Source organism: Hypomesus transpacificus, chromosome 13 (genome assembly GCF_021917145.1).
Source record: "Hypomesus transpacificus isolate Combined female chromosome 13, fHypTra1, whole genome shotgun sequence".
Lineage (NCBI taxonomy): Eukaryota > Metazoa > Chordata > Actinopteri > Osmeriformes > Osmeridae > Hypomesus > Hypomesus transpacificus.
This window is the reverse complement of record NC_061072.1, coordinates 7,756,726-7,783,291: the sequence shown is the minus strand read 5'-3', so window position 1 is coordinate 7,783,291 and position 26,566 is coordinate 7,756,726. Positions and strand designations below refer to the sequence as shown.

General features: G+C 41.3%; 2 protein-coding genes across 3 annotated transcripts; one reads left to right on the top strand and one right to left on the bottom strand.

Annotated features, from left to right (window-relative positions):
- Positions 1-18,494: 18,494 nt before the first annotated feature.
- Positions 18,495-22,377, top strand: LOC124475287 (catechol O-methyltransferase domain-containing protein 1-like). 2 transcript variants are annotated; one of them, XM_047031776.1, is made up of 7 exons: positions 18,495-18,594; positions 19,455-19,585; positions 19,750-19,855; positions 20,047-20,165; positions 20,709-20,763; positions 20,855-20,988; positions 21,403-22,377. In XM_047031776.1, the coding sequence occupies exons 2-7, from the start codon at positions 19,481-19,483 to the stop codon at positions 21,553-21,555; spliced, it is 672 nt and encodes a 223-aa protein (XP_046887732.1). In that variant the 5' UTR covers positions 18,495-18,594; positions 19,455-19,480; the 3' UTR covers positions 21,556-22,377. The 2 variants fall into 2 exon arrangements, with proteins under 2 accessions (XP_046887732.1, XP_046887731.1); XM_047031775.1 differs by lacking the exon at positions 18,495-18,594 and adding an exon at positions 19,083-19,258.
- Positions 21,979-25,870, bottom strand: LOC124475284 (voltage-dependent anion-selective channel protein 2). Its single transcript, XM_047031768.1, has 9 exons — positions 25,767-25,870; positions 24,982-25,053; positions 24,769-24,818; positions 24,513-24,665; positions 24,345-24,397; positions 23,924-24,151; positions 23,238-23,388; positions 23,037-23,094; positions 21,979-22,925 (listed from the first exon to the last, which is right to left on the bottom strand). The coding sequence occupies exons 2-9, from the start codon at positions 25,046-25,048 to the stop codon at positions 22,834-22,836; spliced, it is 852 nt and encodes a 283-aa protein (XP_046887724.1). The 5' UTR covers positions 25,049-25,053; positions 25,767-25,870; the 3' UTR covers positions 21,979-22,833.
- Positions 25,871-26,566: the final 696 nt, after the last annotated feature.

Genomic DNA, 26,566 nt, shown 5'->3' with positions numbered 1-26,566 from the left:
AAATAAAAATATTACAGGCGCTCTGAATTTAATTTGCCTCTTTATTACTGGACAGTCAGGGCAGTTCACACCAAAATAACATTGCATCTAACACACAGGAAGCCCATTTTAGTTTCTTCTAACCTTGTAAAGTATATTATACAAAAAAAAAATAGTTGTCGAAGAAGTTAAAAAAGAAAAAAGAAAAGATGACCTGGTAAAGGTGTATTTCCCCATGTGGTCCAGCCCTGTACTCATCCAGACAGTGTGCCTCTATGTGTCCTCCATGACCTCTTATCCACCCCACACCCAGGACAGGTTATAGCCTCTCAATCACACCGCAATGACAGAGTCTGTTTTACCACATGCTCCAACCTCAAATATTGTCAGGACATAAGAGGGTGTCTGGGTAAGTGACTCCACACTGAATCATTGTAACTGCCACCTGTTTTGCTTTGAACGTTGGCACAGGGGAAGATTTCTGGCCCTTTGACCAAGGGAAGACTGCAAGTGTACGCCGGCTGGTCATAGACAAATGTTGACGTTTAGAATGGTGTACTCCACATACAGTACATACATTATGGAATGCCCGTCGCTTTGTGGACAGCTGCATGCCATGTGTCACCGTGTCCAGGAGTAGTTATTGTTAAAAGCATCTTCATCATCAACACCAAACATTGAGGTCACTGAACACACGTTAGTGTGTGTGTGTGTGTGTGCGTGTGTGTTGTGGGAGGTGCAAGGTGGTAGGTATATTCACTGAGTTTACGGGTCTGATGAATATTAAAGGTACGCTAAATGAATACAGTAAACACTGTAGTCCCTCCAAATACATGAGAGTCTCCAGTTCCCTTCACTGTATATTAATGATCCAATCAAGAGATTCCCTGTTGCTACATAAACCTCAGTGGTTTGAATAAACCTTCCACAGTTTTTATGTACTCTGGAAAGGGATTTGGATCGCTGTTTACAAAAGCTTAAGAAAAATAGATGACCTTTGCCATATTGAATTCACGAAAGAAGTGTGTCCTTAATCATCCAGAGAAACTGTGGTTAGTTTTTTTCTGGTGGATGACTTCACTTCTCCAAACAGGCTCCATATTTATTATTGCTCCATCACTTCCTCCTTCTGACAAGTAATGTAAATCTCAAATAGGTGTTAGTTAAATCTGTGTTTTACAACAATAACATTAATCGGGACCACCGGCCTTTTGACTATGAGGGGAAGTTCATCAAAAGCAACTAAGAAATCATACATTTTGGACTTTACTATAATACGCTACAGTACATCCAGTGTCAACATTAATGCATCAAGGAGTCTTTATCTGTGTGCGGTCTAAACACACACGTGTGTCTATTCAAGAGTGTGCAGTCGCAGGGAAATAAGTTTGGGAATTTTCCCTTTAAGAAAGTCTGTCAACGCAGAAACCCAAGGAAACAGCAACAGAGAGCTGAACAGTGAGCCCTTGTCTGTCAGCACTCAACATGCCCTGTAATTTACACACTACTGGCAGCAACCATTTTGAAGTCGGTCTTAGAGAGCAAACTTTTTGTCTCCAAACGTCTTGCTCTCAGCTAGCTGACTGCTGCTACGGCCGGTGATTAATGACTTATGGCCTTATTGTGCGGAGGCAGCTAATTAACTGCAGACTGACTGAAGACACGCTATGAAAACCTCCACTGATAACCTGAACTCTTTCCTCCCTTACAATCTTGGCATGTGGACACTCTTACTGACAAATTTGCAAGAAGCAGACCAGTTGAGTAAGATGAATGGTCTCCCAGAACAGTAAACAGCCTCTAATTTAACAGTACTTAAAAGTATGACATACTGGCTTTGTGCTCCTGCTCTGTTCGTGCTCTCGGTTTGGAACCACGGCCAAAGTTCCCCTGCTGCTGGTTGAAAATTAGGCTTGGCATATTCATGTAGGGTGGTTCTGAATACTGGGCTAGCGGGCATGTGTTCTTTACCTTTTGAAGAGTTGGTGAAACTCTGTAATATATCTGGGACAGGGCATTAGGTTTTATAACATTTATTTTGTTTTTAGAACAGAGAATTGTTTTTAATTCACATGCATTTAGTAAATCATGAGATTTTTAGAGGCCAGAACGTGCAAAAATGCAACAATACCAACAATATTACATTACATTTAGTCATTTAGCAGACGCTCTTATCCAGAGCGACTTACAGTAAGTACAGGGACATTCCCCCCGAGGCAAGTAGGGTGAAGTGCCTTGCCCAAGGACACAACGTCATTTGGCACGGTGGGGAATCGATCCGGCAACCTTCTGATTACTAGCCCGACTCCCTCACTGCTCAACCATCTGACTTGGGAAGCCATCTGACCCCTTAACTAGGGAAGGGGGCCATCCTTCAAGGTAACACTCAAAGCTTACCAGCCAACACATACCTGGCCAGATATGTAGCTAGCCCACACACTTTTTCATCACCTATACTATAATTAGGTTTGTTAACATACTGCCCTGTTTGCAGTTGTGTTGACGGTAACTTGATCCAGTTGCCTTCAAACGTGGGTGCTCTGCCCAAGGAGACTGTTAAAGTGCCAAAATGGACTTTTAGGGGTAGAGTTAGCTGAGGACAAAACAGTCGCTTTATCTTCCAGACTAGAATGATCTATTTTCATGTAATGACACTGATGGCAAATGGTAGTGAACACAACTGTTCTCAAATTACTTGGTATAAGGAACATTTTGCTTCGACCAAGAGTGGTACAGCATGCATTATGCTAGTTGGCAGATCATTACAGCTGATGGACATTTCACTTATCCAAGTCAAATATAACAGACTGGTATTCAATAATATACAGGAAGGGTTGCAGAATCAAGCCTACCATCTGGTTAAATGGACAGAATAATCTACCGCTCCTGATTAGGTCTAAAGAGGAGAGTTTCTCTTTAATCTCCTTCAGCTTTCAGAAATTTCCATCTGCGCCGTACAGAACATCATTTTTCTTCAAGATGAATTGACTATTTTCTCATGCTCCAAAATTAGATCAGCAGAAAACAATCAATCTTGTCAAAGCCTGGGAAAAGAATCTAGATTCAGATTTCATTTCTTTCGTCCTTGTTTTAGTGTCAACTCAGCCCCCCCCCCCCCCCTCTCTCTCTCTCTCTCTCTCTCTCTCTCTCTCTCTCTCTCTCTCTCTCTCTCTCTCTCTCTCTCTCTCTCTCTCTCTCTCTCTCTCTCTCTCTCTCTCTCTCTCTCTCTCTCTGTCTCTCTGTCTCTCTCTCTCTGTCTCTGTCTCTCTCTCACATCTTTTCCTGTTCCGTGTCTTAGTTTCATTGCATAGATGTCATACTCTTGCTCTGTTGATGAATACGCCAGGAAAATGTGCCTTAGCACGGTGATCTTTCTTCAGTTCTGTTCCCCGTGGCGCTCTACAAACAGATGGTGACCTGTATGTCTGTGACACTATAACCAACATCTACACAGAGGAGAAAAGAAAAATAACTCCAGTCATCCAGTCTGCAAATTAGCAAGACAACACAACTGTCAGGTGCCAGCCTACAGTGACAGTTGTCGCCCATTTTGGGAGCGGTGTTGTTTTCACTGCACAACAAAAGGGAAATGGGTCCGTTTTTTTATAGGAGACCTGTCTGTCAGCTGGCTCTCAAGTCATAACAAATCACCAGCACTCAGCTGAGGCTGAACATTCAGGGCGTCAGGAGAAAGATGGATGACCTGCAGGCCTTTGAAGTGCTTTGGCAGTTCAGATGGGTCCGCAACGCTGACAGAGAAATATACACAACAGAGCAACCAATAATGAGAACATTAAACATTCCAGCCACCTGACAGGCTGACAAAAACACCCTGGTCTTACATCAATCATCCGCGAAGACGTAACCTTGACAATTAGTCCCTTCTGATACTGCCAGTAACCCCTGGGCTTGCAGTGCACTGTGGCTCCACCTCACAACTGAAGGAACACTAATGGATGTTATTTAATTCGTTACTTGGATCGTAAGAAATACCAGGCCCAGAGCAGGGGAATGTTTGTTAAAGATCTGATCCACACACGACAGTTTGATATGCCTTAGAAATGGCAGTGGTGCTTGGTAACTTAAGTGAAAATGTATCTAGCATATGTTTATGATAAAGCCTGCACAAACATTTGCAATGATGATGATTCCTTAGCCTCCGGACACATCAAAGTCATACAACTTGAATTTCCAGTGGAGCCAAAGCTTGTTATGGCACTACTAGGTCTGAGAAAAACAATGTTCAACACAAAACATGGTATGGCCTTCATTATCTTTTTATAAGGTTATATGAAGAGGTACACATATGTGAACCTACTGTCAAAACCATAAACACTAACATCACTAGTTTTATTTTTTCCAGTATGACAAATGCATCATGTTAAATGACATTTCCTTTTACTTTAACACTTGCAAAAATGTTGACAACGTGACAAAGGGACAGATGGCACACTTCCAGTAAAGCACTGTATATTCCACTTCCACACTTACTGTTGAAACTAAATAAGCCAGCCAGCCACTGACTATTTACACACCTACCTGAAAGTGAGCTGCATAATTGTAGTGCCTGAGGATGATAAATGACTTCATGAGCCTTGGGGACTGTAGACTAAATGAGGACAGAGCTAATTGCCGTGCGAAATACTTTGGCATGGCCGTAAAAAAAAAAAAAACGCCGGCAAGTTTTGCGGCCAAAAAAAGGACCCAGTTGTCGTTGTGAACTCTTGCTTGGCTTTTTTGGCCTTCAAGAGTTCATTTGGCGACCATAAATCATTGGCTGCTTACAGCTGAAACTGCTCGGAGTCATCAACATGCAATAGTCTGAGTGACATATTCCATCCTGACTACATTAGCCCCCAGTTCAAACGAGGCTCCTTTTTTAACTCTTCCTCCATCTTGTACTTTACAGGAAATGAAAACCAGATGGCTTCTGAGACAGATTGTTGTGTATAACGAAGTTGGGCTCACACGGGTGTGTATGAGACACGAGAAAGGTTGAGACTACAGGGTTGAAGGGTGTGGCAGATAGGGGTTAACGAGGGTTAGGCTATCCTCTGAGTTTTTCGTTGGGTAATAAACTAGGTTCGTGGTTACCTACTCTAGGCGGTTTTAAAGAGCACGTGAATGAACTGATAGACAGGGTTGTGCACTAAGGAGTTGGGGAATTTTCTCTGTTGTTAACTGCACGTTTATGAGCTGTGTATGGAACTCACCATTGGCGTTGGAGACGGTGTTTAGAGGTCAACAAACAGTCAACTTCTGTTCAAGACGAATGACAGGAATAACGGTGCAACCACCACCTGCGGGATCAAGCTGCCGTTGTTTTTGTCATCAACGATGTTGCTGTTGTTTTTGGAGTTTTCGGAGAAGAATTAACACAATGATTTCATATAATTGTAAATGAAGCCAACATTGCAAACGTGACGAGTTGCTCAGTCAACCTGATATCCTACAGTCAACCCGTGAATAAAATGAGCAGATTCGCAGTTCATTCAGGCGGCGGTAAACTAGCCTACTATTACGCAGATGCACAGCCGTTTTACTTGGAGGGTAAACATTTTTGTGAAATTGTGAGGTGTGCTTACGTCGGTTGACGCTGAGACATTCTATTACATTTTTACAATATAACCTCCAAACCTATTGTTTGAACTAATATCAAACATCTAAACTTTTGGACGAAGATTTATTTTTCATTTGTGGTAGACTACATTTAGGGGGGGGGGGGGGGGGGGGGGGGGGGTGGTATAGGCTATGAAACGGGATGAGATATTTTTACATTCCCTTTAAGAGACGATTACTTTATTTTACAATCAAGGGGTGGTGCCTCATCATCACTGCATGAATTGAGCCTTTAAAGCAGGGGCGGTTCTACACGGGGGCCCACAGGGGCCAGTGCCCCTGTAAAAATGCCCCTGGCCCCCCCCTGTGGCCCCCCTGAGCTTTTTTTGCACGTTTTTCTACTTCTAGAAGTCATCATGAAATGAAGAAGCGACATTGCAGCCTTTTTTTGCCGCAGTAAATAAAAAAGTGAGAGAAACATATCAAGGTATTGAGAGAGCTGAGGAGCTGGAAGAGGGAGAGCCAGAGCCATTTGTATGATTTTAATGTAAAGCTAAATTAAAGTATTTAATGTTTAAATATAATTTGTTTCCATTTTTTTATGTGCCCCTCTGATTAAACACTGCCCCCCTCAGTAAAATGTGTCTAGAACCGCCACTGCTTTAAAGAACAATCTGCTTTTGATGTTTCTGCTCCAGATGGAAACACCTGCCCTGCTCAAAGCTAATATATTAATTCAGTAACTGCCCTAGCAGATGTTTTCTAGATAGCATAGCCCCAAGGCCTGTACACATGGCCCGCTTGTTTCAGAGAGTGCAGTATTTGCCAAGATTACATGATTTGTCTATCTGCTCACTAAATCTTGTGTTAGTAAAGCTAACTTGGGAGCAGGTTTTCACCACAAACATTCTCTGAGATATGTAGGCTTTAATGAACTGAGAAACCAAAGTCTTGGAGAGCTTTTGTCTAAGCTTTCATTTAAAAAGTTTCACACAAAACTTCGACACAATTACATACTTGGCCTCTACTGAAACCAGGAAGACAATAATTAACATGGGACAGGTCAGGTTCAGTTTGGGATGGTTAATTTTGCACTTTGGGACGGTACTGGGACAATGAGGAAAAAAGTAAGTTGCGAGCCCTGAATGAAACAATGTTTTATTTTATGTTTTGCTTTATTTGGACAGGCTAGTTAGAAAGTCATACACATTTGAGTTTTGAACTGTGACCAAGAAACAAAAAGGCTCACCATGATATACACATCCACTACCTTTTGAAATTCCATCTGCTAAATTGGAAAATCTTTTGGATCATCTGGAAAATTATCATGTTTTCCATAAGATTAGCTAAGTCTTATCAATTGGAAAAACACTGGAGCAATCCCTATGTGTTTGCTTAGCTATCACTCAGTGTGATCAAAGCTAGAATTTAAGAGCCTTGATGTCAGCCAGGACATCTACAACATCTTCTACTTCTATGCACTCAAGTCCTCACACACCACAACAAAAAGAGATGCCCCAAGTTATCATCCATCAAACCCAGCCTTTTATTCCCCATCAAAAGACAATGAACTGTCAGAGACACAGTGCTCGTAGCATGATATGACAGCAAATACTCCAGACAAAGATTAAACAGTCTCTGAAATGAAAAGGAGACATGGCGTTTAGATCATTAAGAAAACAGTACATATTATCTCATTAATCTTGACATGGTTTGAGGGTCAGAGGCATATAGACAAATATTATTATCTCTTGAGCTTTCCTTTCAGAGTAGGCATACAGATTAGCACAGCTATGATCAGAGTCCTCTTCAGTGGTATCCTTGGTGTCAGATACAACCGTGTCCATCATCGACTCAGATCCAAGGCATGGAAAGAGATTAAACAGGAATTCCAGAAAACGTATTGAAATTCAATCGTACCATACTTCAACAGAAGATTGTGGGCAGAGGCTGTAAGAGTCCCTGGCACAGAGAGAACACTGATGGTTTTGTACAAACAAGCAACAAGTCTTGACTCACATTGCTTTCTCCTCTCAAGTCAACCATCAAGCACTATGGCTACTGTAATGCAGGTACAGTTGCAGGGCTGCCCATACAGGCTGTGTGGGATGCACAACAATTTTGTAGACAGGGTGAAACAGAATCCCTCCGTGATCACACTGTATTCGGTCACTGATTTAGTGTGACAGCACAAATTCCCTCCAGAAGCATTGGGGTCAGGTGCCAAGGCTCGCGCTGAGCATGTTGAGCGAAACAGATCACAGTGGAAAACACAGGAGACCTACATCTAGATCTGTGTAGATAGAAGCAGGCCATTCTGTACGAATACGTCTAAGTATAAACAACTATAAACGTATGTTAAATGACTGGGTGCTTGCTAGCTAGCTTTATGGGGTGTATTACCTTACAGTTCTGCCTTTGCCGAGGCAAAAAAGATCAAAGAAGCTTATCACATCCTCTTCTCTAAGCGGAGCTCTGGAGACAGTAGCATATAGTGCAGTGTCAAACAGGGATATTTTTGCTCATGTGTGTTTTGGCAATGCCCCAAGTCCACATCAATGACCTATCGCAAAATGAATCAGTGAACTGAGCTCTGAGTGTCAACATCATTTGTCATCAGTGATCCACAGCAGTCATTCTTACGTCAGGTGCAAGGATGCTGCTGACAGAACTGTTGTAAAAATCTGCCAGAACTTTTTTCCCCCCCATAAACGAATGCATTTTGACACTCCTATCAGTGGCGCGGTGGCCTCTTCACAGCAGACAGCAGAAGCTAATCCTGGGCCCTGGCATTCCTGTTGGCTTCTCAGGACTCTTGTCAGTGCCCAGAGGTGCCGAAGCCTGGCTGTCAAAGGCACCTCAGGAGGCTGGATGAAAGGCTGTGTCTCAACAACCTCCGCATGTGATCTTGTGCTGTGTTGTACAATGGAAAAGCTTAATCACCGCTTATCGGACTGTGTCACATCACAGTGCATGACGTTATTCTCCAACACAATGTGCTCTTTCAAAGACTCTTATGACTGTTTGGTATGTGTAAATGTTGTTGTTTAATTAATTACAAGTTCCTTTTAAGGAGGTTTTTTATGGCAATAGAACTTTAATATGATGACTCATGCCAGTTATACTAGAATCCTATTTAGAGCTTTCCTACAGGAACAAGTAAGGAACATTTTAGGGGACAAAAGAGTTTGATAAGGGAAAGAAGGATGAGCAGCTGGTATGTTGCAAAAGGAGACCCTTTAAAGTGACAGCCCAGTTTAAGTTTATGGACGTCTGTTTTTGAGCTCAGCACTTTGAAAACAAAGGGAAACATTATTCAGAATAAATGCATTATTAAGGAGTAGACATAAATGACTAAATAAAACTGTTGAGAGCAACCAATGGTAGCCAACAAGATTAATAGCAGGGAGCCTAGCTTCAAGATTGGATTTATTTTCTCTTTTATTTCTCCTTTAATGACTAGCTGTGAACACCACTGTTAATATATCGCCCATGGCTCCAGATTGCCAGTGACTAATAAGGATTCAAAATGGCCGTTATCTACATTAATGTCTTTTCATTTGAAAAGTCAATACTGCCTGAGAGACATAGTCTAGTAAGGGTAACCTTGGGTAAAGTAATATGTTTTCAACTATTCAATTACAACTAGGTTTTTTAAGTGCCCCTGTCAAACATGAAGGTATTCCTGCCTCAATGGAAAAACACAGTGAAGCCAGCCACAGCATTTGTATTAATGGATTTCCACCACTGCTCATGTTACTCTTTCAGATAAGTACAAGGTTTTCTAATTTCATTTGTCACCTATGCCCACTTAACTTTCATCAGTGTATTTATTATCGCACAAACCACATCTAAATTATTAAAAGCTTAACGATGTAGACTATGGGAATATGTCGTCCTCTATTTTCTCAGCCCAGAATCAATGTTCTACATTAGTGGGATAAATTAAGTAATATTTTACCCGAGCATGTTGCTGCCTGCAGTGTGTTTTCTATGTTGGATGTATATTCTTGGAGCAGGGCTTCCAAAAGGCCTAGCTGTGGAATAAGACGATATAGATCATTTTAATGAAAGAGTCCAGCTTTGTAATGACCACAGTGATTCATGTATTAGTAAAGGAAATCAATTTCATAAGCTAAGAGCAGAGGCAGGGAGTATTGGAGCGTAAGATACACTGTACTGTGTATTACATGATGATTATGCCATTTGTCACACATGTACAAAACAAGACAGATTGAGTCTATTCTTGAAGTGAAATGGTTATACTCAGATTCAGATAAAGCATTACTAACAATAACTGGTACACAGAGAGCGTTTGCCTTAAGGCTCTGCTTTGACATCGCACTGTTCTTAGACTCAGCTATTGTTCTTGCCATCTGTGATTTAACACTGGGAAGCCAGGCAAAACAGCACCCATGAGAGGACTTGCTTTTTACGTTTCATAGTCTTTTCTACTGTACCTGTGTAGGATGATGATTAATGCACTCAAAATCCTCCCAAAGATGTTATTAAAGAAATGGTTTATCCACCCGTCTAGACTGCGCAGTATGCTAACATGTTCTAAATGATTGAAAAGGAACTTATCCTAAGTTGTGACTGATCATTTACCCAGAGCATTGGTATAGTAATTCTTCTATACAGCACAATCTGAAGTGCTCTTTAAGTGGACGGGTGACTACACTTCTGAAAGGTCATTACCATCGATACAGCAGAATGAAATAAAAATAAAAATACATATAACAGGTAGACGACCAGTCAACCTACAGTATTCATTTTGTTAAAGATTTCATTAAAGGGTTTAAGTGACAGTCCACTAGATATACATCGTACATAAACTGTACAGCTCTTGGACATTTTTTTGTGGGGACTGCACGTTTTCTTTCATTATTAATTAAAAAGGACAATTTTGAGGGAGGAGCAAAAGGGTAAAAATTTTGGGGCAACTGCAAATTTTACCCTTCTGTACCTCAGTCAAAATGATCCTTCTCAACTTTTTTTAAATGAGAGAAAAAGGTGCAGTGGCCTCCATTTTTTCCAGAGCTTACATAAGAACTGACAGACTGTTTGTGCCTGTTGCTGTGCGTGCTTATCAAATAGGACATTTCACAAGTCATATCCTTAAGTGAAGGATGGAGTCATACTGTCATTGCTCTTAGCCCCTTGCCACCTGCTTAACCTCCTACATGGGAAGCGCAATATGACATGTCTGACATTCTGGGGTCACAGTCTACAAGACGAATGCCTCCCAAAATAAACTTCAACTTAGTTATACTAAGAGGAGGAAGTGCTTCTCTGCCTCTTCCTTTGATTGATGTTTTGCTACTGTATGACAGACGGGACACCAGTTAAGCCTTTGAAGATATTGAAAAATCGTATCCAACCCTAGGCCACCAGCCAGCTCTCATAAACTCTTTTTGTAGATTTGATGTTCTGCCAACTACCGAAGAAAAGTACAAAACACCATGTTTATTCATGAATATGTTTTGTCACATAACTTGTGATTGAAAGGTTTTACCCAACACAATGGTTGACTCCAATATCAGCCCCAAACAATGTGTGATGTATGCACACGCTGTGTACATTCTCATTTATTCATAACACCTTTTCATCCATACTGTGTGTCACAAAGCAGGCTCAGAATTCTGCGGCTTTTGACATAAGTTATGGATGGATATTTTTGAACAGTGTATCATATTCACAGGCACTGTCGTCACATCAATCCACAGCTACGCTCCATCAAATAACAAGTATTTTCTTCTCAAAGGACCAAATCAACATCTTTCATCAATATTTCAAGAAATGTAAATGATGTGATTTCTCAAATTAGTTTAGCTCCATCTTTGATGTCATTATGAATTATCGCACACTACACTAAAACACACAGAGAGCTCTGGAAGCCTAATTGTATAACAGCTCTAGGTGCAATAGATCGAGTAGGTTTGTGGTGATGCCAGACTAGAGTATTAGATATAACCAAACAAAATTAATATTCAAAGAGTTTTTATTAGAGTCAGGTGGCTGAACGGTGAGGGAATCGGGCTGGTAATATGAAGGTCGCCAGTTCGATTCCCGGCTGAGCCAAATGGGCAAGGCACTTGGGCAAGGCACTTCACCCTACTTGCCTCGGGGGGAATGTCCCTGTACTTACTGTAAGTCGCTCTGGATAAGAGCGTTTGCTAAATGAATAAATGTAAATGTATTCAGAGCGAATGAGAAACCCCCCTCATCAAGGAGGAACACACTGTACGGCACGCTGTGGAGTTGAATCTGCAGCCTGGCCAGTGACTTGGAACTGAAACTGACATTGGTTCCCCAGGGCGAAACAAACAAGAAGCAGATCTCAACAAATCTACATCCTTTACCAGAAAAATACAATGTAGCATATGGAATCGGATTACAGGGTCTTATGCTTTGTCAGTCAATAATAAGACGATTGGTTGACGTTGGTGTGTCTTGTTAACTGGACATCCTCTTGGTTGACATTTAGCATTGCTCCAGGGTCAACATCTTTAAGGCAAACGTCACTGAGTTATTAAATGTGAAGGGTTTTGGTTTTTTCTTGGAGGCATCATCACACACGTTTTCACGCTAAAGTAACTAGCCTCTGCTGTACCAAACACGTCTTTGTTTAAACTAGGACATGCCGCACAAAGAAAAGGGAACAATATTCTTGAGGGTAGGCAAAAGAATGTTTCCATTAACAAGCCAATTTTTTCTACACTTCATATAAATACAACTGACAATTTCAAGAGACGCTTTTATAAAAGAGATTTGTTCTGTTTGTTTTCTCCTGAGAGATGTGATTCCTATTCTGACTGAACTGTGCATCTATTTCCAGGACACTGAGAGAGCTCTGACATCTGCTCTTAGGATTACCATTTAACATTCATACATCACCCACAAGATTTGCTGTCTTCTAATTGCAGATTGTCTGCAGGCAAAATATTGACCCTTGATTTACGACAATATTGAATAACAGAGTCTGAAAATAACTTGAAACTGGAGTCAGTTTGCAGATAAAGGAATTGGGTATTTGTGAAGCCAACACCCTTGTGGCTGAATCAGGAGCGGTACCTTTTTACTCTGTAGACTGGAGGCAAATAGGGTGCTCAATAAAAATACTGCACCGGCCCGCTCTGTTAAAAAATCAATATCAAGAGGACAAAGAACCTATAGTCATCACTTAATTCTCTTATCACTGTGATTTAAGGGACAAGGAGGATGTTAAATAACTGTAAATCCTTATCTTTGACTTTGTGGGTGGTTTATGGCAGTCTCAACAGCAGTTCACAGACAGAATGTCTATACCTTCTGCAGATAGACGATTTATAGCTTTATTACTCTTTGTCTAAAAGAGCAGAGAAACATATAATTGAAAGGAAGAGATAGCGGCCAGGGGCCCAGGGAGTCAGGGGAGGTAGCAGAATCGAGTATCATCATTGCTAGAGACATTTCATGGTGACAGCTTTACGACTGAGGAGATAGCCCTCTATTTTTGGGGCTCCTCTTTATGAAATGAGCAAGATCCAATTTTCTGATTCATCTGCAAACTGTTCTGGCTGGAGTTTTAGCATCCCTATGTCTGCCACCGCCCACGCAAGCCTGCAGAGGTCACAGGGAGGACTGGGGATGGGAGGAATCATGGGCACGCACTCGCACTGTCACAGGCCTCCTCATATGATTGGTCCTGCTGACAACTGGATTACTGTTCTCCCTGATAAGGCCACAATGCACACACAGTAATGGGAATTAGGAGATGTGTAAGTCACTGAGAAATTGGGTGACAGCAGATCAATAGATAGCTGCAGATTTCTTGCAGGCCCTGAGGGGCCATTAGGGAAGAGCACCCTTTGTTTGTCTAATGGCAAAAGCCTGGTGGCAGTGAAGGTAAGTAGGTATTCTAGGTGGAATTAATGAGCTTTGTAAACCAGATATACCATAGTCGTTGAAGACCAAAGGCAAACCAAGGTAACAGAAACCTGAAATTGAACTGAACTGACGCCCCGGGCTGTAGATTGGAAAACATGTTCCTTATAAACCAACATGGAGAACATCACTTACTGTGGTATGGTTTAAAATAAAGCCATCTTTAAAACGATCGTGTATTGAGTCCTGATGTTACCAGCATGTTCCTGGGTCGTGTGCTGTGAGAAGCGAAAGAACAGATCCTCATAGCATAGGCCCCCGCAGCCAAGCTACGCTGATGCACAATGGAAAAGCATTAGCCCGGAGAGTGTTCAGAATGATTACCCAGACCATGTGACAACTCCAATAAAAGAGATTCCCCCATTAAGTTCTTAAGGCAAATGCATATTGTGGCCATCACTGCAAGACTCTGCCTCTTAAACACACAGATGATTTGTTGTTGCATTGCATTACTCCTACTCTGTAAGTAGACACAGCAGCTAACTACAGCTGAGCGAGCAATGTGCCACAGAAAAAACAATATATTAATTAGTATATTATGATGGCGGCACATGCATTTTCAGAATTCATAAATTCCACCCCATCAAACTGTGATTTAATTATAAATTATGTAAATGGATGCCATGAATCATTTATGCATTTTATTAGCTAAATGGGGGAAGAAAATGGAGGCATATCACAATGATTAGAATTAACACTTTCCAAATGTAGACAGCAGAAGTAAGAGAATATTTAGTGACTGATCAAAACTACACATAGGGCTTTTGCTAATGGCAAAACACATTTCAGATTACAGATGAATAATTGACAAATAAAGCTGAAAGGGCCAGGTTCACTTGTAAATCCCTCTTCTGGCAGATAATGTGCCAAGCTTTACAAGTATGAACGTTAAATAAATCAGTGTTGTACAGTGTTTTTACTGTAATGCTGTGAAGGCCTGGTGAAAAGGTGAAAGCATCTGAAATGCACTTGAGTTTAAGGATATCTGCCTCATCAACACAATTCTTTTTTTCTCTCAATGTCAAGATGATGTAGTACCAGGAACAAGGAGTGTACTTAGTTTGAAGAGGGCTGTCAAATCAAACTGTCAGACTGCACTTTTTGATGGAGTCGTATCGCCCGCTCATCTGTCAATCAAGGAGAAAGACTGCTGCCAAAGTCAAATTCAAGAGTTGAGGAGTTATATGACAAGCTAATGTTTCACAGTCTGGGAAAGCAGAGATATCTGAAGGGCATTGTTAACACTTAATGAGTCTTCAGAAATACTCTGCAGATAATAACAGATTTGATGGCATTAATAACCTCGATTATAGGCCACAAATTATAATTTATTGGCACATTGCACATGCAGGCCTATGCAGTACAGCCAAACAGGAACAGTTACACTACATCATAGCATGCAGTAGCATATCACACGTTCTTGCATGTACACTAAATCATAGTATTTTTACTTCCTAAAATACTATCTTTAGTTCCCAGACACACTTAAAAGTAGTGTACCGCCTCTGGATCCATGTGTGATTTGTTGATCCTCTGTGTGCTCACCTAAGAGGAGAGGCCCTAGGCAGGCGCTTCACCTCACAAGCCCAGCCGCGGGAGCCCTAGTCCCCAGGAGAAATCCTCTATCCTCCCCTGCTGTCCACAGTCTGTCGGTAACCAGCAGCAGCTGCAGGCAGGCAGCCAGCACTACCCTGGGAACTAGACCCCGTGTCTGGGAGAAGCACGGCTGATGGGCCAGCCAACTCTTCATCAGCCTGAGAAGGTATGAATAGCTCAACCACAGAGCACATCTCGGGTGAAGACGTTGCCAGGTTTGTGTCTGCAGGGAGAAAAACATTCTCCATGTGTGATGTTATGGTTCAAGAAGACCCTGCAGTGCTTCAATACCTATGATGATGACACCTAAATAGACTCTTGAGATAAACATTGTGACCCATGTCTGATAGGGGGTTGTTGGTATTGACAGGTACTGGTAAAACTCAGTAGGTATTTATAATATGAATTAGTGATGGTACACAGTCTGGTGGGTCGACTGCAGGTACCATGCCAGCCTAGTTTAGACACTAACTCCCTCTAGTGGTTCTTCCTGGAACTACATACCTCTATTTGGGGGTGAAAACTTGTAATTTAGCCTACTCACACTGAAATTGCTCTGGATTATATTGGAAGAAAAGATTTTATGACGTTTAACAGACTTGTGATTCATGTTACTGAAATATTAGAAGAATTTAATGGTTATTTTCACAGCACTTAATTAATGCAAGATGTATATATATAATAAGGTTTTCAACACTATTGTTCCATTTACCCGCTTTAAGTCAATTATCTACACGACTTCCCTCTGACATCATGGCTAATAATGTGAGCTGCTCTTCACCCTATGCTCATGTGTTTTCAGATGAAATAGCGAGTTCCCCCTCATGACCGGCTTAACAGCAGATTTGGTGCGTGTCTGGGAGTGTTGTGAGAGCCGTGTGACACCCTCGGACCGGCTCTGGGTGCATGACCACGGCATCACACGATGTCTGGGGAAGAAAGAGAGGGGAAGAAAGGCCTGGGGAGAGGGCGACCTTTCACTGTAGATCCAGAGCTAGATCAGCCCCCGCGAGCCTGTTGTGCAACTCACAGAACAAGTTAATTATGCCACAGAGCATAAGTTTACACCGACAGTGTTATTAGGACTTTAGTTGTGGCTAATGCACCATGTTATTACAATGATACTGAAGAGAATGGGGAGTGGGGAGAAAACGAATTTCCGAGGTTTTTCAAAAATACGCTAAAATCATCGGAAAATATTTTAAAGGGGCAATTGACTGGGTTTTTGGGGTATTTCACACTGTTCCTTAAGGTCTCCAAATAGGGTATGTAACATTGGTTGGGTTGAAAATGGCCCGGGTGCTGTTCTATGCCCTCTGACAGATCCTCTGAAATGTTCCCGGGAAAAAAACACTAGCTTTTCTCCTTTTATGGTATGCTCATTAATATTTAGATAAGCTGCGCGCTGATTGGTTGGTTATCAACGAGTGAAGCTGGGAGCAAAAACGCAACACGGCCAACAGCAGCACTCGCTGAAACACCGAAGTTGGAGACTTGAAATAAAAACGCGCAAATAAATCTATTGTGTCTACACAACACTGTTTTCAACAGATTGACTATATATCATTTGAAATGATAACATTACTTGTTTCCACTTCTGTTGTTGAAGCAAACTGGATTGACTTAGGTGGGTAGAAGTTAGACTACAGCTTAGCAACCAAACCATATCGTGATTCTACTCGGCTTCAGTTAGCTAGCTAGGCTAGCTCTAGATATCTTGCTGTAAAATAACATGACAAAGATCTGGACAAACATGCATCGTGAATTGTAGATTTTCATTACACAGGTTATTTATTTGAATGAAACACAGTCAGGAACATGAATCAACGTTAGCCCCATTGCCAATAAACTAGGCTAAATTATCACACATTCTACCTATGCTCTTGCGTTAACTAGCAAGCTAAACTTGTTTACATCATGCCTACAGTCTAGGTGTTACTAGTAACAGTTACTAGCAATGCTAACGTATCCTGTATCTAGAACCTGCCTTTCTCAAGTTCTTTCAAATAGATTATCTAGACAGGCGTTAGCAATAAGCCAGACTGCAGTTCGTTTTCTGGCTATTTTTCGGAAGCTTCCCTTCTAATGCCGACTACAGCTAGTCTAGCTAGAGTCATTTGATGTGTGTAGACTAGAAACGTATTTAGCATTCTACCTGGTATGCTATATACAGGAAACGTTAGCATTGCTAATAACTGTTAGCACAACATCATACTGTCCTTATAGCTTGCGGTTGCAATGAGCATACGGTTGGAACAGCACCTCTTTCCAGGTTCAGCTTCCTAGCATATCCTGCTTGAAATTGTCCAAGGTTGTCAAAACTGTCTTGGGTGAAATGTTCAGAGCAAATGAATGATTGAGTGTCGAACTTCGCCGGGATCTTCTCATAGACAACAGCAGCCATGCCTGTTGAATGTTTGGCTCCTTGGGAAGACTGTGAGTGTTAGCCTTCCCTGTACAGCCTGGAACACAGCATTTACGATCGTGGTCCATTTTCAATATCCTTGTTATAATTCAAAACGTTCTTCTTTGTAATTCCTTATAAGTAGCCTACACAGAGCAGCGCGCAGCTAAACTAGTATCGGAGATAGACGCTACCTCGGGCTGGTCTGGATGTAAATTCTGGGGCGTGACAAAGATACAGACCAGAGCCAATAAGAGGGCGATCACCGGTCCTACGTAGGACCGGTGGCTTTGTTGAAAAGCTAGCGTTTTACAGCAAAAAAAATTCTTTTTGAGATTTGAATAGGAAAGAGGTGTCAATGGACTTTGATATTCACGGTATGTTCAGTTAACCCTCCGAACTGTCGTTTTTCAACAATGACAAGGTAAAATCGGTTTTGCAGTCAATTGCCCCTTTAACAGGAGTGCACTGACTGCACAGCACCGCCTACAGGCTACACTGTATAAATAAGCATTGTGCCCATTCATTTTGTATTCTCACTGTTCCACATTGTTCTTGAAAACAATATATTAAAACATATTTTTATTCAATTCTGTTGGCCTCAGTTGTGGTCAAAATCGATGATTACGTGACTGTTCACTTGACGGAATTTGCAAATATGTGCAAAACATGGGATAAGATCATTATTGGAAAAAGTCCAGGGGAGACTACAGACTATACTCGCATAAATTAAATCAAATGTAGAACTATGTAAGCAGACACATTTAAAAAACAACCCAAGAAACCATTCCAGTCTTAGCAAATTGATTTGTGTTTTGTTTTATGGTCATGTGTGTGAAAACGCGTGTTAAAAGCACATGACATCTTAGAGCCGGGCTGCATAACACAACGATTATATGGTTCACTGTCTCTCTATATTAAAGAGCGTCTTCTAAATGACTAAATGTATTAAGAGCGCGTTCTTCGGGGGGAATCGAGCGTTAAATTGATTATTCACCATCACAGACCCTCCTTCCTCCATCCCTCCTCGGAGGCCATTTTATTCAGTGGTCACGGCACAGTCGGCAGTTTGAACATAAGGCACCAGAAATAACTGTAAAACAAGCATCACAGGATATTTTCTGCACGCGGTAAGTAGCCTACGCTATACTGTAACATTGTTTTAGCCACCATTCTATCACCATAATTTCTATACTGGTAAATTATTAAGTGCTTCTTCATCCTATCTGTCAATAAAGCACTTGAATTGTTGAATTGTTGACCACATCCCAATGATCAGACACAATAACACGTATTCGATTATAAAAAGTTGAAGATGTCCAGAATTTGATTGTGGTTGCTTTTCCAAAGAGAAATGCTTGAATGATTATGGAAATACATTTTTTTTTTATGCAAAAAAATAATCAAAATATCACATTGTCGAGTGAAGGCTATTTAGTGTACTGAGTATTTTATGTGTCTTATTATTTGTATGTTTTTGACACCTGACTACACTGTAGCCACATACCCAGTATATGACCGTCACATGACTGCACTTTTATTTGACCAAAATCATTGTAATATAAGCGCAAGTCAATATTTCACGTCAGTGTCCACTATGGATTTTAAAGTAAGTAATTCAATGCGTCTGGTAATACGGCAGTGTGCTATGCAAACAAGGAAACGATGTTACTAGTCCTTGATCTAGTGATTAGACACGGTGCTTTTACACAATGTCACTCTACAAAGTATCGAGAGAAGCATTGATTGGATCTGCAACACTTGGGCTTGTCTTTGTTGCCGGGTACTACATCGGTAAGGCGAAAAAAGATTTGGGGTCCAACTTTGCTACTTTAGAAAAGTAAATGTCAAAAGTTAAATTGCATGTGTGGTGCTGCATGTTGGCTGTCAGATAAGCTGTGATCTTGCTGCAGGAGTGCCTTCTGTTTTACTTGATCTTACCATTCAAGCTTTTAGGGAGATACTTATCAAGCTGGCATGTCTTCCTCAGGCAAAAGAAGATCCCGAGTTTCCAGCATGGACATTTTCAAGAGCCACAGTGGAGGAAAAGATAACCCGTTGATGCAATATGTTATCAATCATTCGATGAGGGAGCATCCGGCCCTGAAAAAACTGCGGCTGGTAAATGGGATGATCTGATTGAACAGGAACCAGTGCAAACAAAGCCACCAGGAATATACTGTACATTGACCCTGAGTACTGGGGTTAAAAACAAAATAACTAATCCCTTTTAGTCGTGTTGTACAATAAGATTTGGGATTAAAATGAAGATCTTTCTCTTTCAGAGAACCATGGAGGATCCACTAAACTTTATCATGGTTGCCTGCGAGCAGTCCCAGCTGATGGCTAACCTTGCCAGACTTATCAAAGCCAAGAAAGCTATAGAGATTGGTATGCACAATATATATTAACATATATACTATACATACTTAATTAAGCACTTATGACCATGTGTAAGCCTGTGCACGATATCAGTTTGTGATAGTTATTTGAGTGATACCATTACAGTCTCAAAAATAGATCAACATTGTCGATTATGTAAATTGGCCCAATTAACTTGATCCTTGGTCACTGGTCAACAGGAGTATACACTGGCTACAATACTCTGAGCATAGCATTGGTTTTGCCAGAGGACGGCAAGATGGTGGCTTGCGACGTCAACGAGAAATTCACAAACATAGGCAAACCTTTCTGGAAGGAGGTAATCATGGGTTTGTTTCCTAAAATATAATTTCATACATTTCTCAGTTTGCTTGCCATTTTTACTATCTTTGGTGAAGCTAACAAACTAAGCTTGTGAAGATCATAAAAATATTTGGAGGTGCAATGCAATAGCACTGACTAGTACTATATTCCCACTATGGCAAGTGCTGAGTGCAGTGGATTGACTGGTTCCCAAGGTAACGGATACAAGTTCTGATTGAGACACTTGCATGTCATAATGAACGCCATCTTTGCTGGCAGAGTACTGAGTGCATCCTGACTGAAGAGTGCATGCTTTGGTGTCACGGGCATTATCAGTAACACACAATATGGCACACCTGAGTTAATCATTTATCATGTCTACCTCTAGGGATCATAATGATTAACTTTGAGACGTCATTAGCTGTGGTTATAGTAGTTTTGATGTTAAAGACCTGTCCAAAGGCATTGAATGGGAATGGAAATGTTTCTTTAAATTTTCATTTTTTAATATATATTCTTAACCAATTACTTTTCATAATCTAGAATCTTTTTGTTGCAGGCTGGAGTGGAAAATAAAATTGATCTACGCATACAACCTGCTCTGAAGACGTTAGGTACGGTATGCCATGTTTTTTTTACGCCACGACATACACTGCGACACGATCACCATGACAACAACGCTGACATGGCAGCCATCTTCCCCAGATGACCTAGTGGCCGCCGGGGAGGCCGAGACCTTTGACTTCATCTTCATCGACGCAGACAAGGCCAACTACGACAACTACTATGAGAAATCACTGCAGCTCCTGAGGAAGGGAGGCATCATCGCCATCGACAACGTGAGTATTCCTGCGTCAGTCCATATCTGTTATATAAACCTGGGTCAGACTACATTACATTTAGTCATTTAGCAGATGTTCTTATCCAGAGCGACTTACAGTAAGTTAAGTGCCTTGCGTCATTCTGATTAATAGCCCGATTGCCTAACCGCTCAGTCATCTGACCCCCCAGGATGGACTACACTAGGATGGAAGGATTGCTTTCAACCATTTGATGGGTGCTCTTGCACTGGGTTTGATGGGTGCTCTTGCCCTGGGTTTGATGGGTGCTCTTGCCCTGGGTTTGATGGGTGCTCTTGCCCTGGGTTTGATGGGTGCTCTTGCCCTGGGTTTGATGGGTGCTCTTGCCCTGGGTTTGATGGGTGCTCTTGCCCTGGGTTTGATGGGTGCTCTTGCCCTGGGTTTGTCCCACAGGTCCTGTGGAGCGGGAAGGTTGTCAACCCTGCAGAAGATGACGTAGATACCCAGGCCATTGACAAGCTGAACAAGAAGCTCCATCGAGATGTGCGGATCAACCTGAGCATGCTTACTGTTGGAGATGGACTGACACTCGCATTCAAATTGTAGCTTTTGCTTTTGTGTTTCCATTAAGTAATGACAATCAGGTAACTGTCCTTAATGGTAAGGCGGGTTTCTATTAGAATCCCTTTATTTTTTTACCATGTCTTATTATCAGGTCTCTGTTCCTTAACGTCAATGTTATAGCTCAACTGTTAAGATTGTGGATAATGTAATTGTTCCTTTGTGAGTACGAAAATGACAAGAGTATTGTGAGTGTGTACACACGGTACATCTGTTTAGTTCATGGAATACAAATATCAAAGCCTGAACGTGTCTACTTAATGTACATGGTTTGTTACTGAATGAGATCAATCTTTAATTAAATGCACCGTGACATACAACATAAACCAAAGTCTATTGAAAATGGTGCTGTACCTCTATAATACAGGTCTAGTTAGTAGTTAAAAACATTCTTGAAACAATAGTTGCTTCTGTTTAAAGACTTTATTGCAAAGGTAGACATACACACTGACTAGGTTTCTGATCAATTTCCCAATCAATTTTACACAACTATGGGTTGGGCATGTGGAGGAGGCACTCAGATCTGTACCATCACTCTAATCACACAGAGAAAAAAACCATTTGGCATCGTCTTGCAACTTCCATGTTCAACTAAGAAGCAGTTTGATCAAGATAATCGAGGTTGGGCCTACATTTGACCTCAGGGTGGGCAAGAATAAACATGTACTTATAAATACAGATCATCCAATCAAATAGTGTCTAGTTGGTAAGCATTTTTAAGTAGGAGCAGCCATGACAACAGGCAAAGCATTTTACTAATGAAATGCTAATACATGTGCAAACGATAAGGGAGAAGTAGGGTATAAATAAAAGGTAAAAAGGTGTCCACTAGTGTGCAAAATAAGTTCAGGTTTACATTCTATGTTCAGATTACATTATCACACAAGTAAAATCTGAGAATTCTCTTAGAACTGTACTTGGATTGTCTGATAAACCAAATCAACAAATACAGGTTTGCGTTAATTAGAAGGATGCATTTCATAGCAGGAACTGAACAGGGTTGAGGTACATGGCTGTATAAATAACAGACTCGGTAAACACATAATGGCGACAAATTTAGACAGTGGTTGTAAGGTAGGCCATCTAACAGTATCAGGACAGTGGGGGGGGGGGGGGGGGGGGGGGGGGGGGGGGGGTGAGGGGGGGGGGGGGGGGGGCATTGATCCCTGCGGGAGTGTGTTTTGCTGAGTGGGCTGGAGACACGCAATGCCAGTTTCTGCTGAAATTACCTTAACTGTGAGGTCACTGGGTTTGTGGACATGCTTAGGCCTCCAACTCTAGCCCCAAGCCCAGTTTGTGGCCTCCAGCATTGATGCTCTTTCCGTCCACCAGAGCAGAAAGGACAAGCTTCATACCTGCAAAACAGAGAAGACGTTTGAGTTTTCAAATTTGAGAAATAGATGTATTTATTTGCAACTATGAGGTGAAGTGTAAGGGGTGCTATGTAAACAAGAGCTAGTTTTCACCTGGCCGTAGAGTTTGAGTGTAGCCAACTCCCACCAAGCTGGCATTGTTCACTTTAGCCTTAATAATAAATTAAACAAAAGCAGCACAATTAGTTAACTAAAACATTACAAATAACATCTAAATGCAATGTACCAGACTATCGATTTCCCAATAGTACCCACTTATGACTATTATTAACTAGAAGAACAAGAACCACTTACAGATATGGAGGCAGTGGAGTCCAGCTGGTACTTGGCAGCAATGCCAAAGCGGGTGCTGTTGCTCCCTGCGGTCCAGGCCAGGTTCACAGCAGTCTCCAGCTTGTCGTTCACCTTCTGGTAGATGGACCCACCAAATTCTGTGCCATCATTACTGGAACATAGACATGAACCACAAACATTAGCAGTTCCTAGTCTGTATGTGGGGGGCCGTTGGAGATTTGCAGTCGCCCCCCCCTGCCATTTTCTATTTACTTTGTTTACCTCTCTTCTGTGAAAGACTAATGAAACGTATTCTTATTTCTATGTAAATGTTATATATTATTTTTTTAATTGCTTAGTTCTTAGAATTAGTTTAAATATTATACTTTACTTAATTTAAGATCCGTATATGTTTATTGATGGCAACTTCCTGCAACAGTAAATTCTGTGTTTGTGTAACATACATGGCGAATAAATCAAATTCTGATTCTGAAACTACATTTACATTTAGCAGACGCTCTTATACAGAGCAACTTACAGTAAACACAGGGACATTCTCCCCGAGGCAAGTAGGGTGAAGTGCCTTGCCCAAAGACACAACGTTGTTTGGCACGGCCAGGAATCGAACCAACAACCTTCTGATTAATAACCCAACTCCTTAAGCGCTCAGCCATCTGACCCCCCTCCAACTAGAAGAAGATACTTACACATTGGTGTGCAGCTGGAAGTCGCCGGTCTTGTAACCAACGGCAAAGTTGCTCTGGGTCATCTTGGATTTGGCCGTGTCGAAGGTCATCTGGTAGCCAGCCAGCCAGCCCTCGTAGCCTGCCACGGCAGCCCCATGAATGGCAGGTCCAGCAAAGTCAAAGTCTACATCGCAGCCAAGGTTGACATATTCACGCTTATAGGCGGTTTTGACCTTTCCACTCTTCTTCCTGTGAAACAGTACACAGGAAAATAGGTACATGAACGGGATCCCACAATTCACTCTGTATCCAGTACATGTATAGTTAGGTTACACAAAGCATTGGGATGGCTCCCTTGTCATTTTTCTTGCACATCCCATTTGACTGAAAGGCCTGGTGAGACATATTCAACTATGATTGATTGTTTTACAGCAAAACATACCCAGTATTTGGTGAGAATGTGGTGTCAAATGTAAGTTTCAGCCCTTTAGTAATCTAAAAAGGAGAAAAAAATTACTACATCAAAACAATTTCATTAACATTGATACATTCCCCAAACACACTCCATTGCAGTGCGTTTCATGAACGGCTCAGTCTTTTTCCTGCATACCTGGTCTTCCACAGTAATCTCTGTCCCAAGTGTGTTGTCTGTAGTCCACTTCTCTGTAAATGTCAACCCATATTCAGCCCACTTGTATTTGGTTTCCAGGTTCCCATTGACTTTGCTGGTGTCCGTGTTGGATGAGCCAGAGGTTTTGAATTCCTACACGAATAAAAGGATCACTTAGGACATGTAGAAGCTATAGTATGGCATTTTCACATTCCCCTACGTCACTGGACACACCATCCTTATTAGCTTAACTCACCACTCCACTTGAGGACTTAGTCTTCACATCAAGTTTCACCAATCCAAAACCTGGGAAAATATAACGACCACAACATTGTTCAAAGCAACTTAATTATATGGCTTTGCCAAAAGCAAGCGTTTGTGTGCAGGTTTTGTATTATATATATTTAATGTCAAAGATGACATGTTTAAAGGTCAGTCAATAATATGATCTAATTTTAATTAAACTCACCATATCCTTTATTAAAGATATCCTTCGCTGATTTGCCAAGGTCGCCGTATGAGGGGGGGACAGCCATTCTTCCTGAGAGAGAATAGTTAGAGGATTTGAAGACCTCTTATCAGGTACTCTATCTACTTAATGACAGAATTCTGCATGCCCCAGTTAGTTCAGTTCTTGATGACTAATAATGAAACTGAAAACTAGATCCGTTAACCATAGAGTTAGGTATAAAGGGCATATTTGTCGATAGAAGGTAGTAGGCGATGCAGCATTAGTGTAGCTTGTCACAAAATGTACTCACTATTGTCCCATTTTCCTGAATAGGAGATAAGATTCATATATCCTACCTATTTAATTGTGTTCTATTCATTTTAAGAGACAAGGCTGCTGTCTTATTTCCATTACATTTATCAGACTTTATAAAGGTCCCTCTCCAGTTACCTGTTGCTAGCTACTCGTTAAAAATCTCTTTTGACATGACAGCAGCAGGTTTGTCTCTTCTCCATAGGTAACTGCCCATGACAGCAGAAATGACTGTCGAGCCAGAGAGCTAGGTAGCTATTTTAGCTGGCCAGCTAACTGTAATTGTACGGTTTAGCAGTCGGTAGCTAGCTAGCGTTTTAGCGTTGCTGACCTTAGCTAAACTAGCTAGCCAACAACTGAAAATACACAATTTGGCTATCTATCTAATGTTACCACCGTGAAATAGCAGCTCACCTGCCAATATTTCTGAGATAAGATAGTAAGATAGTAACTGAAAAAGAAACTGGCTATAAATCTAGTTATGTACTTACTGACAAATGTTCGGGGAGACAGTCTGTGTTCTCAGCAAATCGTGTCCAGCTGGAGGGCGATGTGAAGGAGACACCGCATCCAACACCCCTTCTTGACCGAGGTGTGGCAGGACCCAGCAATTGTAGCAGTTCGATTTTTGCCTTTAAAGTAATTGGAAATTCAATGTATTTATATTAATTCAAGTATTTAATATTGATACATAGAAATTATTATTGTCTACACGTGTATTTTTTTTTTATTATACTAACTACTTAGCCGAGCAGAATTTTTTTTAAGAAATTATATATACGGCAATTGCAAGCCTTCCTTGCCGCCATGGCAACCACAAAGATTGGGTCCTTGAACAGACTGACGCTGCTGTTGGTTGCTAGATAACTCAGTGTACTGTAGCTAGCGAGGTGGTAACAAATATGGATGGTATCTGTTACTAGTTTCTTTCTTGATCTAGTGTTATGTCCCGCCTACTTTGTAGATTTATTTAGCGTGATTGTTTAGTAACGAGATATTGAATGAGAAACAAGCGCTGTTTACGCAACCAATACTTACTGTACAATTTGCTGTCTTAGCTACTGTACTAGGCTAGCCTACAGTCAGTAGTCAGACCAGTCTCATACTGTAGTGCTAAATAAACCAGTACTGACAGTAATCTCTTCAACCTTTTGATTTTGATTGGATACAGTAGGCAACTGTACTAATGGCTAAATTCACTTGACATACAATGACGACTAGGTTAAACCTGCCAACTTTATCATTAATAATGGCCTGGGATGAATCCTAAAACATCTAGCTAGCTATCCAT